Source organism: Synchiropus splendidus, chromosome 5, assembly GCF_027744825.2.
Source record: "Synchiropus splendidus isolate RoL2022-P1 chromosome 5, RoL_Sspl_1.0, whole genome shotgun sequence".
In the NCBI taxonomy this organism is placed as follows: domain Eukaryota; kingdom Metazoa; phylum Chordata; class Actinopteri; order Syngnathiformes; family Callionymidae; genus Synchiropus; species Synchiropus splendidus.
Window position 1 is genome coordinate 26,597,501 of NC_071338.1, and position 12,321 is coordinate 26,609,821.

The window sequence follows — 12,321 nt, forward strand, 5'->3', positions numbered from 1 at the left end:
GTAAAACGGAGAAAGGAAGTTTTGCATACACTTCATGTCCTGTACTTTATGTTGAAGCCTTTGTAAAGAGAATGGATAACTGTCTGTTGGTGAATATATTTGCGCAGTCATTTGCACTACACACTATCTATCCATCCATCCATCCATCCTGTATTATCCCAAAGGAACTACTTACGTCAGTACTGAGTGAGTAAGTATCAACATGACACTGTAAAACGGAGAAAGGAAGTTTTGCATACACTTCATGTCCTGTACTTTATGTTGCAGCCTTTGTAAAGCGAATGGATAATTGTCTGTTGGTGAATATATTTGCGCAGTCATTTGCACTGCACACTGCAGGAGGTGTGAGTCGATACATAAGCTGCACATATTGTAGATACATCAAGGGGGTGTCAGCAGACCCCCTGGTGGTCCCAGAGAAGAGGAACGCTAGTTAAGTTGCCATTAATTCCAGGTAGAGTTGAACACATCCCCAGTGTGGAAAACAGATTCAAGGACTTGGCTGAGGTGTTCTCTGCTCTGCGTGGTGCCACAGGGGACTTGGAGGTGGCTCTCCATCCTGACAGCTTCAAGCTCCCCCACTGTCACACAGACTTCTTCTCGCTTCATGGGCCGTATAGAGTGATGGTGCAGCATGAAATTTGTGAAACTTGGCTTGACCCTGTCACAGAGGAGGTTTTACTGAAGCTTTGGAATGGGCAGGAGGACTGCATCTGCCAGGAGTGGAGGACTAGTTCACCTGAGAGGCAACATGAAAACCCTTCGTCACTCAAAACAAGCATTCAGGGGAGCTTTTGCCTCTCAGTGGCAAAACAAATAAATAACAATGGGCAAAAAAAAAAAAAATCACATGAAGATTTTTATGCAAGTTTAATTTTCAGCAAAATACAAAAAAAAGTCCCTGTCCATGTAAAAAATTTAGAAGAAAAACGAATGAATAAATCGAAATCTAACCTCCCCCTCCATTAAACGTGCCCACACTTTAACTTTTTTTTATTTCTGATTTAATTATTTTAGATATGATCACACCAGTTGTCGCCGCAGGGCCACAATTTGCTCTGGTCTGTTTCTGAGGAGATGATGACCAAAATATTTACTGAATTATGAATCCACATCATTTAAGGTAAAGCCTAGTTTCACAGCACTTTACCCGGAGCAAAAAGTGATTTCTCTCTGAAAAGCGTGTGCTGCCGCTACAACGTTCTAAGAGCATTTGAAGGTGAAAAATGAGAACGGCGATGAAGGTTTTGTTGATGGCTGTTCAGCGCAGAGATGTCCGCGGGGGAGAAATTGTTGTGTTCAATTTGGCGCAGAGAGCGTTGTGGCCTCCACCTGAGGGGGAGCAGCATTAAAAGGTCAGGGTTAGACGCATCTACATTTTGTTGCTGTCTGCTTCATGGCCCCCGACTGAGCCGTGTTCGGCTCCGTGCAGTCGTGAAGGACGCGCCTGTTTGAAGATGACCCCATGCCATGGCACAGGATGCAGTGTGGACCTGATCCAACCGCTCTTACTTCTGTGTGACATGCTGAAGGCAACAAGTCTGAAGATGCTCTTTACACGTGTTGAAACATGAATTCTGAAACTGAAATTTTACCTCCAACACAAGCCCACCTTCAAGGTAGCTAGGCTTCTTGAGTCATTTGATGCAGTAATCCTGTTACTCAGCTGGAATATCTTTGTACTTGCTCCACCCCTGGTGATACTGACACATCTTTTGGGAAACAGCGGCGCAGATTTGCCAAACCCAGAAAAAAGACAAATAGCGATTTATCACTTCTGCCCACCTTTTTAGTGACCTTTACAGATTCCCCAGGACATGGATCTTCTAAAGAGCTCTGCTGAATTTATATGTGAGAATATCAGATGCCACTGTCTGTTTTCTTTGTGGATGGATAAATGTCAGAGACCTGCAATCTTCTCTCATGTCACTCTCCTCACACAGGGCGAGTCTGTTTTCCATTCTGAGCACACGCCAGCTCACATGCTGCCTCAATCACGAAGGATCGTGTGAAATTGCAAAGCTCATTTTCTGTTTTCTCTCAGCTGGACAGGACGGAAGTCATCAAGTGCAACCTTCACCCGGTCTTCGCCAAGGTCTTCTCATTGGACTACTACTTTGAGGAGGTTCAGAAGCTGCGTTTTGAAGTGTATGACATTCACGGCACTCACAGTATTGGCACCAGAGACGACGACTTCCTGGGCGGGGTGGAGTGCACCCTTGGTCAGGTGGGTGCAACTCAGCAATGAGTCAAACTTCGCTTCTACTTGATGCTCGTGGATTTTGGAGAAAGAATGTTAGAAATGGAGATGCCGGATACGCGGAACGAATGTGATTCATAGATGTGATAAAGGAGGAGGACATCAAGTGGAGATGGCTTGGTGTGCCACTCCCTAATGGCGACAAGTGACAGCAGCAGAACAACAATATTGATGAGCACCAACCTGGGGAGGGGCTCCTTCCTGAGACGGACTGGTTGGAAACATTAAACCTCCACACTTGAAGTAAAACATGCTGGATGAGCGTCAGCCCGGAGATTAAACTCCCTACTCAAATAATAGTCTCAGCCAGGGGTGGGAAATACGGCAAAAATAACATATCAATATGACAAGTTCAATTTCATCACGGTTTTACAAGTTTCTGCTCAGTGCAACCAAACCACTTCTCTGTGAGAAACAGCCCTAAATGGGAAAAATATTTAGAAGAAACACAGATTTTTGCCGTCATATGCAAAGGACCTAAATATAACAAAAGGTAAACAGCAACACTCTTGCAACATGAAAGATGGCTTCCGATATACATAAAATATCAGGAAGACATGACCTCTGTCATTTTAGCAGGATTTAAGGGCCCCAAAACCCTCAATTGTTTTTTTTTTAAAGGGTGAAATGAAATCTATTTTGAACAGAAAGAATCACACTGCAATGTCTGGTTATTGAACCCAATATCAAAAGTCCTCCAACGTTAGAATATACTGCTATTTAATCTATCTCCTACTTCTACAAAGTAGACTTTATTAATCATATTTTCATTTTTATTTAAAATGGGGACACAGGAGGAGTGTTGTGTTGTAGTTACATATTGTTCCAATGCCAGGTGTTTTACTAACAGTGAGACTTTTTAATTCACAACTTATGAATATCTTGAGGATTAGGTTTGTTCGTTCTGTGTATATTTTTCATTTATTTTCCACATTAATGCTTCCTTTTCCTCACTCAGTCTGTCTTAATAAAAAAATGGTTGACAAGAAGAACTCAATTGTGAAGATTCACTAGAACAAATGAAGCCTCATTTTCAGTCCAAGAATCTTCTTCCAAGGTGAAGCATGTTTGTGATGTGTTCCTCAGCAGGTGCATACCAAAGTGCTTGAGAGTGAATAGAAAAACAACCACAATAAATGCAGAAAAACAAGATTGAAATTGATTAAAGCAATAAAATTCTTACTCTGGATTTAAGGCGCTCTGGTGACCGTGCCGCCCTAATATCGGGAAAATATCCAAGTCGGATCAAGTAAAAAACAAAACATAAAAAACCCGAAGGACCTGCGCAACTCACTTGGTTGCTCTCCTCTGATACCAAGAGCACAACAAAGAACGTTTTACTTCGTCTAACATTTACAGTCTAACATCAGTGAAGTCACCTCTTCTTAACTAAGCCTTCCAGCTTATTGGCATCGGATAATTCCAGCCTTTGTTTCTGATCTGTATCAAACAAATAAGATTGCTTCTTTTAGGGCCAGCAAATCAGCTCTTAAATCTGACTCATCACACACTGTGAAGTGAATCGACATTGTGAAATCGTGCATGTGTATTTTTGGCAGACATTCCTCTCCGCGAAGAGGCTCATAATTCATTATGAAGGAGGTAATTATGATTCAACTTTCAGTGAGTTGCTAGTTAGGGGGAAATTACTGCGTCTTTGTAGTTTAATAAACTACATCCTGTCTGCTGTGCAAAAGCAAGTGAACAGATACTAGCAGGTTTGGAAGCCTTTCTCGTGAAAGTGCCCAGAAGTTGGAACTCCGAGAGAGTTGTGATGTCACACTTGGAAGTAGCAGGTTTTGTGAAATAGATTTAAAAGATTTAAAAAAATGTTTCATACATCTCTTCAAGGAGGCAAAAAATACAAAACCCTTGCTGAGTGCAGCAACTATTATGTCAAAAAGACACAACTGAAAACATTTAATTCAATGTGACACGTCGCAGTTTGGTGAATCTCTAGAGATGTTGCTGTGTCTGTGAAATATTTACATACTGGCTGCTTGTCGACAGTTCACATTCAGATTGGAACACTGCACCCGACTCCAAAACGCAGACACCTGAGAAAGGCTGCTTATCATATTCAGTGAAATTAATGATTATTTCTCAGGAAAAGAGCTCAGCGTTCCAAATTTCACGCTCGGACCTGCGGGTGTTGCTATGTGTCATCTGCGCTAACAGCCTCCTGCTGAGGAACCAGCAGTCTCACTTTCATGAGCCTGGAAAACTCCGTGCTCCATCAAGTGCTGGTCCTCTAAATGGCATGTTTAATTTTAACACGGCAGTCTGTTAGCGCATCTGACGCTAAGCAACACCTGCAGGTCTGAGCGTGACATTTAGAATTATAAAAAAAATGATTAATTTCACTAAGCTAGATGACCAGCCTTTCTCAGGTGATGTTTGCGGAGACAGAAACAACCAGATCCGTTTGTGTTTTGGAGTCGGGTGCAGCGTTCGTTAGCCCCCTGGATCTGAAACTTTTAAAAACGTTCTCTGTCTCGGGGTCCTGCTACAAGTGGCCAGTATCTACAGATTTCATGGACATAGCAAAGTCTCAAGAGACTCACCAAATTGTGACGTCTCACATCAATTTCTTATTTTTTTCAGTTGTCCTTGGGAAAAAACAGCATGACGATAAATGCCACCAGGAAAAAGCTGAAATGTTACAACCTTGTTCCAACAACTGCTTTTGATCTGAGTGTTGAAAAACAGCCTGAAAATATTTCTTTTGCAGATTGTGGCCCAAAAGAAGATGGTGAAGCCTTTGTTGCTGAAGTACGGGAAATATGCGGGCAAATCCACAATCACGGTAAAAACCTTTGGAACGCCAGTGTTAGATTGGATCGACTTAAAACCCGACCTCGGCAGGAATTAGAGATGAATTCAGAGTGAAAACAGATATTTAACTTGAGCAACTCGGAGACATGGAACGGCAGAGTGAGTGGGCAGGATGACACCGAGGGAGAAGCACAAGGTCAACTTCAGAGAGGAAGTCGATATAAAGCATCTGCTCACAAAGTTTTGGATGTGCTGTTGTTGTTGGGCTTCAATAGTGTTTATTTCTAACTAGAAAATTGAGAATACATTTGAATCAGAACGCCTCATTGATTCTTTTGTTTGAGCCTGCAGGTCTGATAATGGGAATTTATCTTAATTTATCTTCCCATATTCTAAATAGTTAAGGAAACAAAATTGTTTGAAACACAAATGTTTATTGTGTCCAAAAGTCCTTATTGTATATTACATGGGAAATAGAATAGAACAGCTGATTTCAAAATCAAACAAAATATTATCATTATTATTACTATTGTTATTACATGTTCAGTCGTTGTGATATTTATTTTTGTATTTCTTCAACTTGATATTCAATGAAGGATTAATTTCAACTTTGCAATGAAAGGTGCATTCACATGTTTGAACCACAACTAAAATAAAACCTATTCAGAACGTGTTTAAATCATTATTTAGTTAGTGTGCAGTGTAGTGGTAAAAAATGGTCGACAGTGTTGGGTGGCACCAATGTTTCCGGCTGCCTTTGTCACAGCAGAAACTGAGCAGACTTGTTTTGGGCCAGTTCACGGCGTCAGCTCGTGTCGTGTTGATATTTACATCATCTCTGGTGACACCTCTGCCCTGAAGGAACTCCTGGCTGTCACCCTGCTTGTCAAGCCGCACACACTGCTCTGCAGGAGCTCTGTGGGAGTATAAGCTGGTCACAACTTCACCGTACTTAGGTCTATATTTAGTTCCCCGTAACATGACTGGTGGAAGGTTCATTACTTGACTACTAATGAAATATGGCTGCAGGGAACACATGTTGTCAGTGACCTGTCATTCAGCCATGACTTCAAAGATCATATCATTCGAGCTTTGTTGTCTTTCCTCCATGCAGGTGCACGCTGAGGAGATTTCTGGCAACAATGGATATGTTGAGCTGTTTTTCTGTGCCAAGAAGCTTGATGATAAGGTGAGTGGGACCGAATCTCTCCTCCCTCGACTCCTCGACTTGAAGACCACCAAACCTCATCTTGTCCTTATGCCGCTCTACTCCTGAACACAAGGTCCCGGGGCCAGAATAATTTTATTCAGCTTTAAACACCTGCGATCAAATTCAATTAGAAAGTAATTTAAAAAAGTACAAAAAAACTAGATCACCAATGAAACATGTTGATGTCGTGTCATACCAGGACCAGTGTCCGTGCTTTTGCCTTTGATAGACTGGTAAGTGGAGATAAAAGTCTTCAATTACTCTGGAAAATTCAGAATAAATGACCCAGTTTTAGAGAAAGTAGAGAGTCTTTTGTGAGTCTGTGTTGATGCAAGACATTGTGTTTTGAATCTAACCATAAAGATACATTTTAGCCATCAACACCAAACAGTTTTCCTTATACTATAATAATTGTTCCATTATTATAGTATAAGGAAAATACTATAATAATGGAACAACTTTTTTTTCTGTAAAAGAGTGCTGTTTACAGGAGGTCATAAAATTTCGTTTGGCCCCTAGCGTTATCGAGTTAAATTGGCGCCTGTCCTTAGCTCTGACTTTCAATTTTCCAAATAAGCAAGTTCCCTTCGGTGAGCCTGTCTGCAACGTCACAGCAATGAATCCTTTCCTCGGCAGGAAATTCAAAGTACATGTCTGCATCACCTGAAGTCTGAACCCAAACATTAAACCAGTTGTACAATTTGACCTGTTGTCCACCACAAGTTGGTGGAATCTTGCTGTACAAATACCTCATTAAAGTCATGGAGGAGCAGCAAAATATGGTCTTGGATTGGCCGCCCTTATCATCCAGCCATGCTGCAAACACTCCCGTTCAGCTTTCGGTAAACAATTACCGACGTGACGCCACAATGGGGCAGTTTTCCCGAAGCAAGCGGCAATTGTTAACCCGAAATTGAATTCTGACATCTGCGTCTGATCAGCCCGTGCTGCTGACGCCACTGGCAGGCCGTTGCCTTGACAACAAAGACAGGATGCAACAGCTCTTTTTGCTCGTGTCCCTCAGGAGACGCATCTATCTAATGTGGCGAGAAATGCAACATTAAGTGTCTCATTCTGTGTACACATCCGCCCCCCTCTCTAACCCTGGCTTACTGCACGGCTGACCGCCGCCGTCACACACTGGAACATGAAACCGTTTTCTCCCCGGAAGAATCAATTGACCTGAAAAATCAGCCTTTTGGGATGGGATGTGCGCTTCAAGGCTCCAGAGATGAATACAGAAGGTTCACCAGCAACATTACATTCTACGCAACTCTAAGCTTTGACTATTGTTTAGATGAGAACAAATGCATTATTTTCGCTTGACAAAGTAGCCAACACAACCCTAAACCAAATAGTGTTTAATAATTACACAAGGTTTTCATCGGTTGAGTCTATGGGCCCCAGTTCGGGTCTGTAGATGCATCCATTCAAGGAGATCGGGTCGATGTCTGTGTTGTATAAGCTCATAAAGAGTGACCACAGACTGTTAAATGTCCTGCTTCTCCACAGGAATGTTAAAACAAACAATGGGAAAAGGTGGAAAGCGGCAGTTTGTGATGTGAACAAACAAACTGTGATGAGACTATTGTTACAGATTAATAAATGGGTTTATAAAACACCTGTAAAGGCTGAATAAAGGTTAAGGTCAGCACGGCTGAAGAGTCTGAGGTAAACACTCCCCACAGGAAGATATTTGCTCAGACCAACTGGCCGTGGATCAGAGCAAAGAGCTACAGTGCGAGAGCCAAGAACCCAAGAGAGAGGTGTTAGGTGGAATCTGGAGACGTATTTAGTGACAGAAACTTGAAAAGCGAGAAGATTTATCACTGTAAATAACAGTGTCGGTGGCTGCCAACCCTCCTGTGGCACCACTGTCCTGTCATATTTTACTCCCAACCAGAGTAGTAGGCTTGTCTGATCACGCCTGTTATGGTGGGTCAAATCATATACAAGTAACATCCGACTTAAGACAGGAATCGGTTCCGACCAACCGGTCGTAAGTCGGATTGGACGTGAGTCGAATGCCATTCAAAATGGCAGACACGAGGGTTATAGGTGCTACTGTAGTGGTAGATCAGCGTGTGAGAGTGTGATGCTGGGATACTTTGCTGTCTTAACTGTTGTATGCGTTGACGTGCTGCTATGTGCTGCGGTGCCAGACATTGAATTAAAAAACAAACAAACTGCCGGCCGTGGTCGTAAGTCCGGGTGGACGTAAGTCGAGCAGGTCGGAAGTTGGATGTTGTAATATTGTCCATTCAATGCTTCTTTCTCCTTCCCTGTATGACATTTCAATATTTTAGAATTGAATATTCTAATCATGCATTTTGTCCATGTCTGGTGGTGAAGATTAGTCATGAAAAATTCAGATATCATAAATGTCTCATGAGTCACAGGCTCTGACAAACCGTCCAAGTTCATGCACGACTTGTCCAGCGAGTAACTTTTTCCCCTTCTGTTTCCCCAGGATCTATTCAGCAAGTCAGACCCATTTTTGGAAATTTACCGTGTCAATGATGATGACACCGAACAGCTTGTACACAGAACAGAGGTAGACTCATCATCCTCTCCGCTCCTCAAACTATTGTTCGCCTCATGTTGTGTTTTCCTGTGCATACAGGTGATAAAAAACAACCTGAACCCTGTGTGGGAGCCGTTCAAAGTCTCTCTCATATCCCTCTGCAGCTGTGATGAAGACCGTAAACTCAAGGTATCATTTCTGGATGTGCCCACACTGTTTACGAAACACATTTAAATCGGAATCATCATTGGCTTCCTGCTGCGATCGATAGCGCCAAACAATAAAATGTTTACTTCTCACAAGTGCTTTATTATATTTGCTGTTAACTGTGTGACACAGTGCCTCGTGTGGGATTACGACTCCAGGGGGAAGCACGACTTCATTGGAGAATTCTACGCTACGTTCAGGGAAATGCAGAAAATTTCTAGCGGAAATAAGGTCTGGCCGACAAACACTGTTTGTTAATGTTTATGTCCTCAAATGAACTTGTTTGCTCCATATGTTGCCTCCCAGGTATCATGGGATTGTGTAAATCCCAAGTATAAACAGAAGAAGAGAAACTATAAAAACTCAGGAGTTGTCATCTTAACTGAGCTAAAGGTAAGCGTTCGCTGTTTTGGTTGTTATGACATGAGACACCTTCTGAAATACTGTAATGTTGTGATGCTCATCAGGAGACATTGTCACAAATGGAATACAAATCATTAGGGGTAAAAATCTTTTAATATCTCACAATTCTATTCCGATTTTTGGGGCCACAATACGATATAAAATCGATTTTTCGATTCAAAATGATTTTATTGGTAATGATTTCTGCTCAGGATCTACTTCCATCAACACTGCAGAGAGAATGACAGTTAGAGAAATTAAACTTTATTTTTTTCACATAATGTTTTAAACATTATCCATGCCTAAAATGGAATTGTGGCAACTGTTAACATAAAAGCAATATCACACTGCTTCAGTGACTAAATAAAAGTGCCTCTTTACTTTAAAAACATGTTAAACTTGCTGCCTTTTAAACTCTGAGAAAAGTGATTTACTGGTGACTGTTATTTTTAAGTCTCTTGGTGAAGCTGTGGCACTTTACAGGGGTCTCAAATCGATTTTGGGACATTTTAAATTGATTCTGAATCGTTACAAATGAGAGTCACAACGCAAGATCAGTCACCATATAGTGGAGGTATCTAAGTTATGACTCTTCAAATGGGGGAATGAGGCCTTTTTGAGCCGAGAAGCCTGCAGATGAATTTGACAGATCCAAACACAAGGCTTTCTAGATCTTCATCTTCACAGCGAGGAATCTTGGCTAGAATCCCTGGGACACCTTTGATGATGCATGCAGGATCATGTCTTGGTTTTGTGTCAGGATGTGTCAGGGGAGCAGCCAGTAGGACCTGACCAAACCATGTCGGAGGACCTGCTCTTGGATCCCTCCCTTAGAAGATTCTTTGTTAGCACAGACTTTCCAAGTGTTGCTATTAGAAGAGAGACCCTGTTGGTCCTCTGCTTGTCTATTGAAGTAAACCCGGCCCTATGCAAAATCCCTTTGTTGGAGACAGGGATCACACTTGACTCCTCCCATCGTCTATGAGATTGCTACAATACACTGTGGTGGGCTCTTTTAAAACCCCCGCCTGAGCCCACTGGCACACCCTCATTCATTCAGTTGTTTTGCCAGATTTAAGCCTAACATATTTGCTGGCCTCTGAAGATCTTTCCACGCTTCATGGGAACTCAACCAGCCTCATGGTGTTTTACGGACTAATGGAGGAATTACTTCCTTGGGGTATCCAGTGGACAAAATGTGGGTGATCTCTATACGACTGAAGTCAGAGACGGGCACTGGTTCCCCGTCAGGATTGGACTTAGACCCGGTCTGCTCATGGACACCAGTTCCATTGATCCCTTTGAAGTAAGGGATTTCATGAGGAAGCCAGTTTGGGTTCAGTCATCTCAAGATCTAAACTCTATAATCCAGAGGGGGTGACCTGTCCTGCTGCACAAGGCTGAGACAGGTTCAAGCAGCTTGGAGAATCGTGTTGTGGCTTCAGTAATGACGACACATCCATCTGTTGCAATGAAGGAGCTGAGCCAAGAACATTTCCTCACGTGGTAATGATCTTTGGGTGATGACTGAAAGAACAACAAGGGAATCGAGCGGCCAAAATGTCTTTACTCCGAATGGTTTTTGGACTCGGGGACATACAGATGTTACTGGGGAGTAATTTCAGACAGTGTGCAAACCCAGTACAAAGCCAGTACATGTTGGAGAGATGATCTCTCTGGATCGTCCTGAGAACCCCATGGTTTTCCCTTTGAAGGGACGGAGACAGGTTCTTGAGAGAGGGAAGTCTGGGGGTCACATGGAAGGAAATGATCTTCCAAAAAAGGCCAAACATTCTATATTATTTTCAGCTCACAGCACTGTCTACTGTGCGCGAGCAGGCTCTGCATCTGAGTCATGGCTTTGGTGTCATCTGATATTTCCCTGGACATTCCCTTCCTTTACAATATTTCACCGTCGTGCAAATGTCAACTCAGACAACACGTCTTCTCTGATGACCAGCTCTTCTCATGTGTGCGTGTGACTGTGTTTTGCAGCTCCACAGAGTCTACTCCTTCTTGGATTATATCATGGGAGGATGCCAAATTCACTTCACGGTAAGTTGCTATGGAGAACGTTTTGACATTTGGCGCAGATATGTGCTTCACAGTGAATAACAAAATGTCACGCTATTGGACTGGAACACTAAAAAAACCATGGAGCGTGTTTCCTGCCATGTTACTTTTCTTGCTGTTGGAACAGAGTCATCGTCCTTTCACTTCTGGCCTCTGTATTAAAAGTTGCCTCTCACTGCTTTCATTTCTCTGCTGATGAATATTAATTGTCAGTGCTGCTGTGGTGGATGAAGTTGCTCACTGCTGAACCCAGTACAGAAGATGTAGCCACTCCAGCCCGAGTGGGAGTAGGAAATGTAAAAACATTTTTTTTTTATCTTTAATCCCACGATTTATTCAGCTATTGGACGTTTTCTGGGGGTGATCACAGACGCCAAGCCATAAACGATTTATTTGAGGTGCAAAAAGAGCTCTAGCAACCGTGTTTTTGTCTTTCCCACAGGTTGCAATTGACTTCACAGCCTCCAATGGAGACCCCAGAAACAGCTGCTCATTACACTACATCAACCCCTACCAGCCGAACGAGTACCTGAAGGCTCTGATCGCTGTGGGCGAGATCTGTCAAGACTATGACAGGTTTGTCAATCTTTCACATGCAAGTCAACAGGGCTCCCTAAATGCTACCGCACTGAAAAGAGACAGATTGAAAGGCCAACTTTCTTTTTTCCCTCCTGCATGGTTTATTAGCCTTTCACAATTTCCTTTGTATTTATACCACACTTCCTCCATCAATTCATGAGTGTTCCCTCTGTTGGTCATTGATAATGCACAAGTTTTACCTCGAACAATGAATGTTTTCTGTCATCACGGGTCAAGGACGCAGGCTTGAGACCCAGGAAAACACAAAAAACACCAATTAAAGCAGGGTTT

General features: G+C 42.5%; 1 protein-coding gene across 2 annotated transcripts in view; it reads left to right on the forward strand.

Annotated features, from left to right (window-relative positions):
* cpne7 (copine VII) overlaps positions 1-12,321 on the forward strand; it is a 47,816-nt gene that overhangs the window by 10,581 nt on the left and 24,914 nt on the right. For both annotated transcript variants that reach the window (XM_053864911.1, XM_053864912.1), the window contains 9 exons: positions 2,045-2,227; positions 4,992-5,066; positions 6,150-6,224; positions 8,716-8,799; positions 8,869-8,958; positions 9,109-9,207; positions 9,283-9,369; positions 11,374-11,433; positions 11,894-12,027. In XM_053864911.1, the coding sequence (XP_053720886.1) occupies positions 2,045-2,227; positions 4,992-5,066; positions 6,150-6,224; positions 8,716-8,799; positions 8,869-8,958; positions 9,109-9,207; positions 9,283-9,369; positions 11,374-11,433; positions 11,894-12,027 (887 nt within the window). The remainder of the gene's footprint in view (positions 1-2,044; positions 2,228-4,991; positions 5,067-6,149; positions 6,225-8,715; positions 8,800-8,868; positions 8,959-9,108; positions 9,208-9,282; positions 9,370-11,373; positions 11,434-11,893; positions 12,028-12,321) is intronic.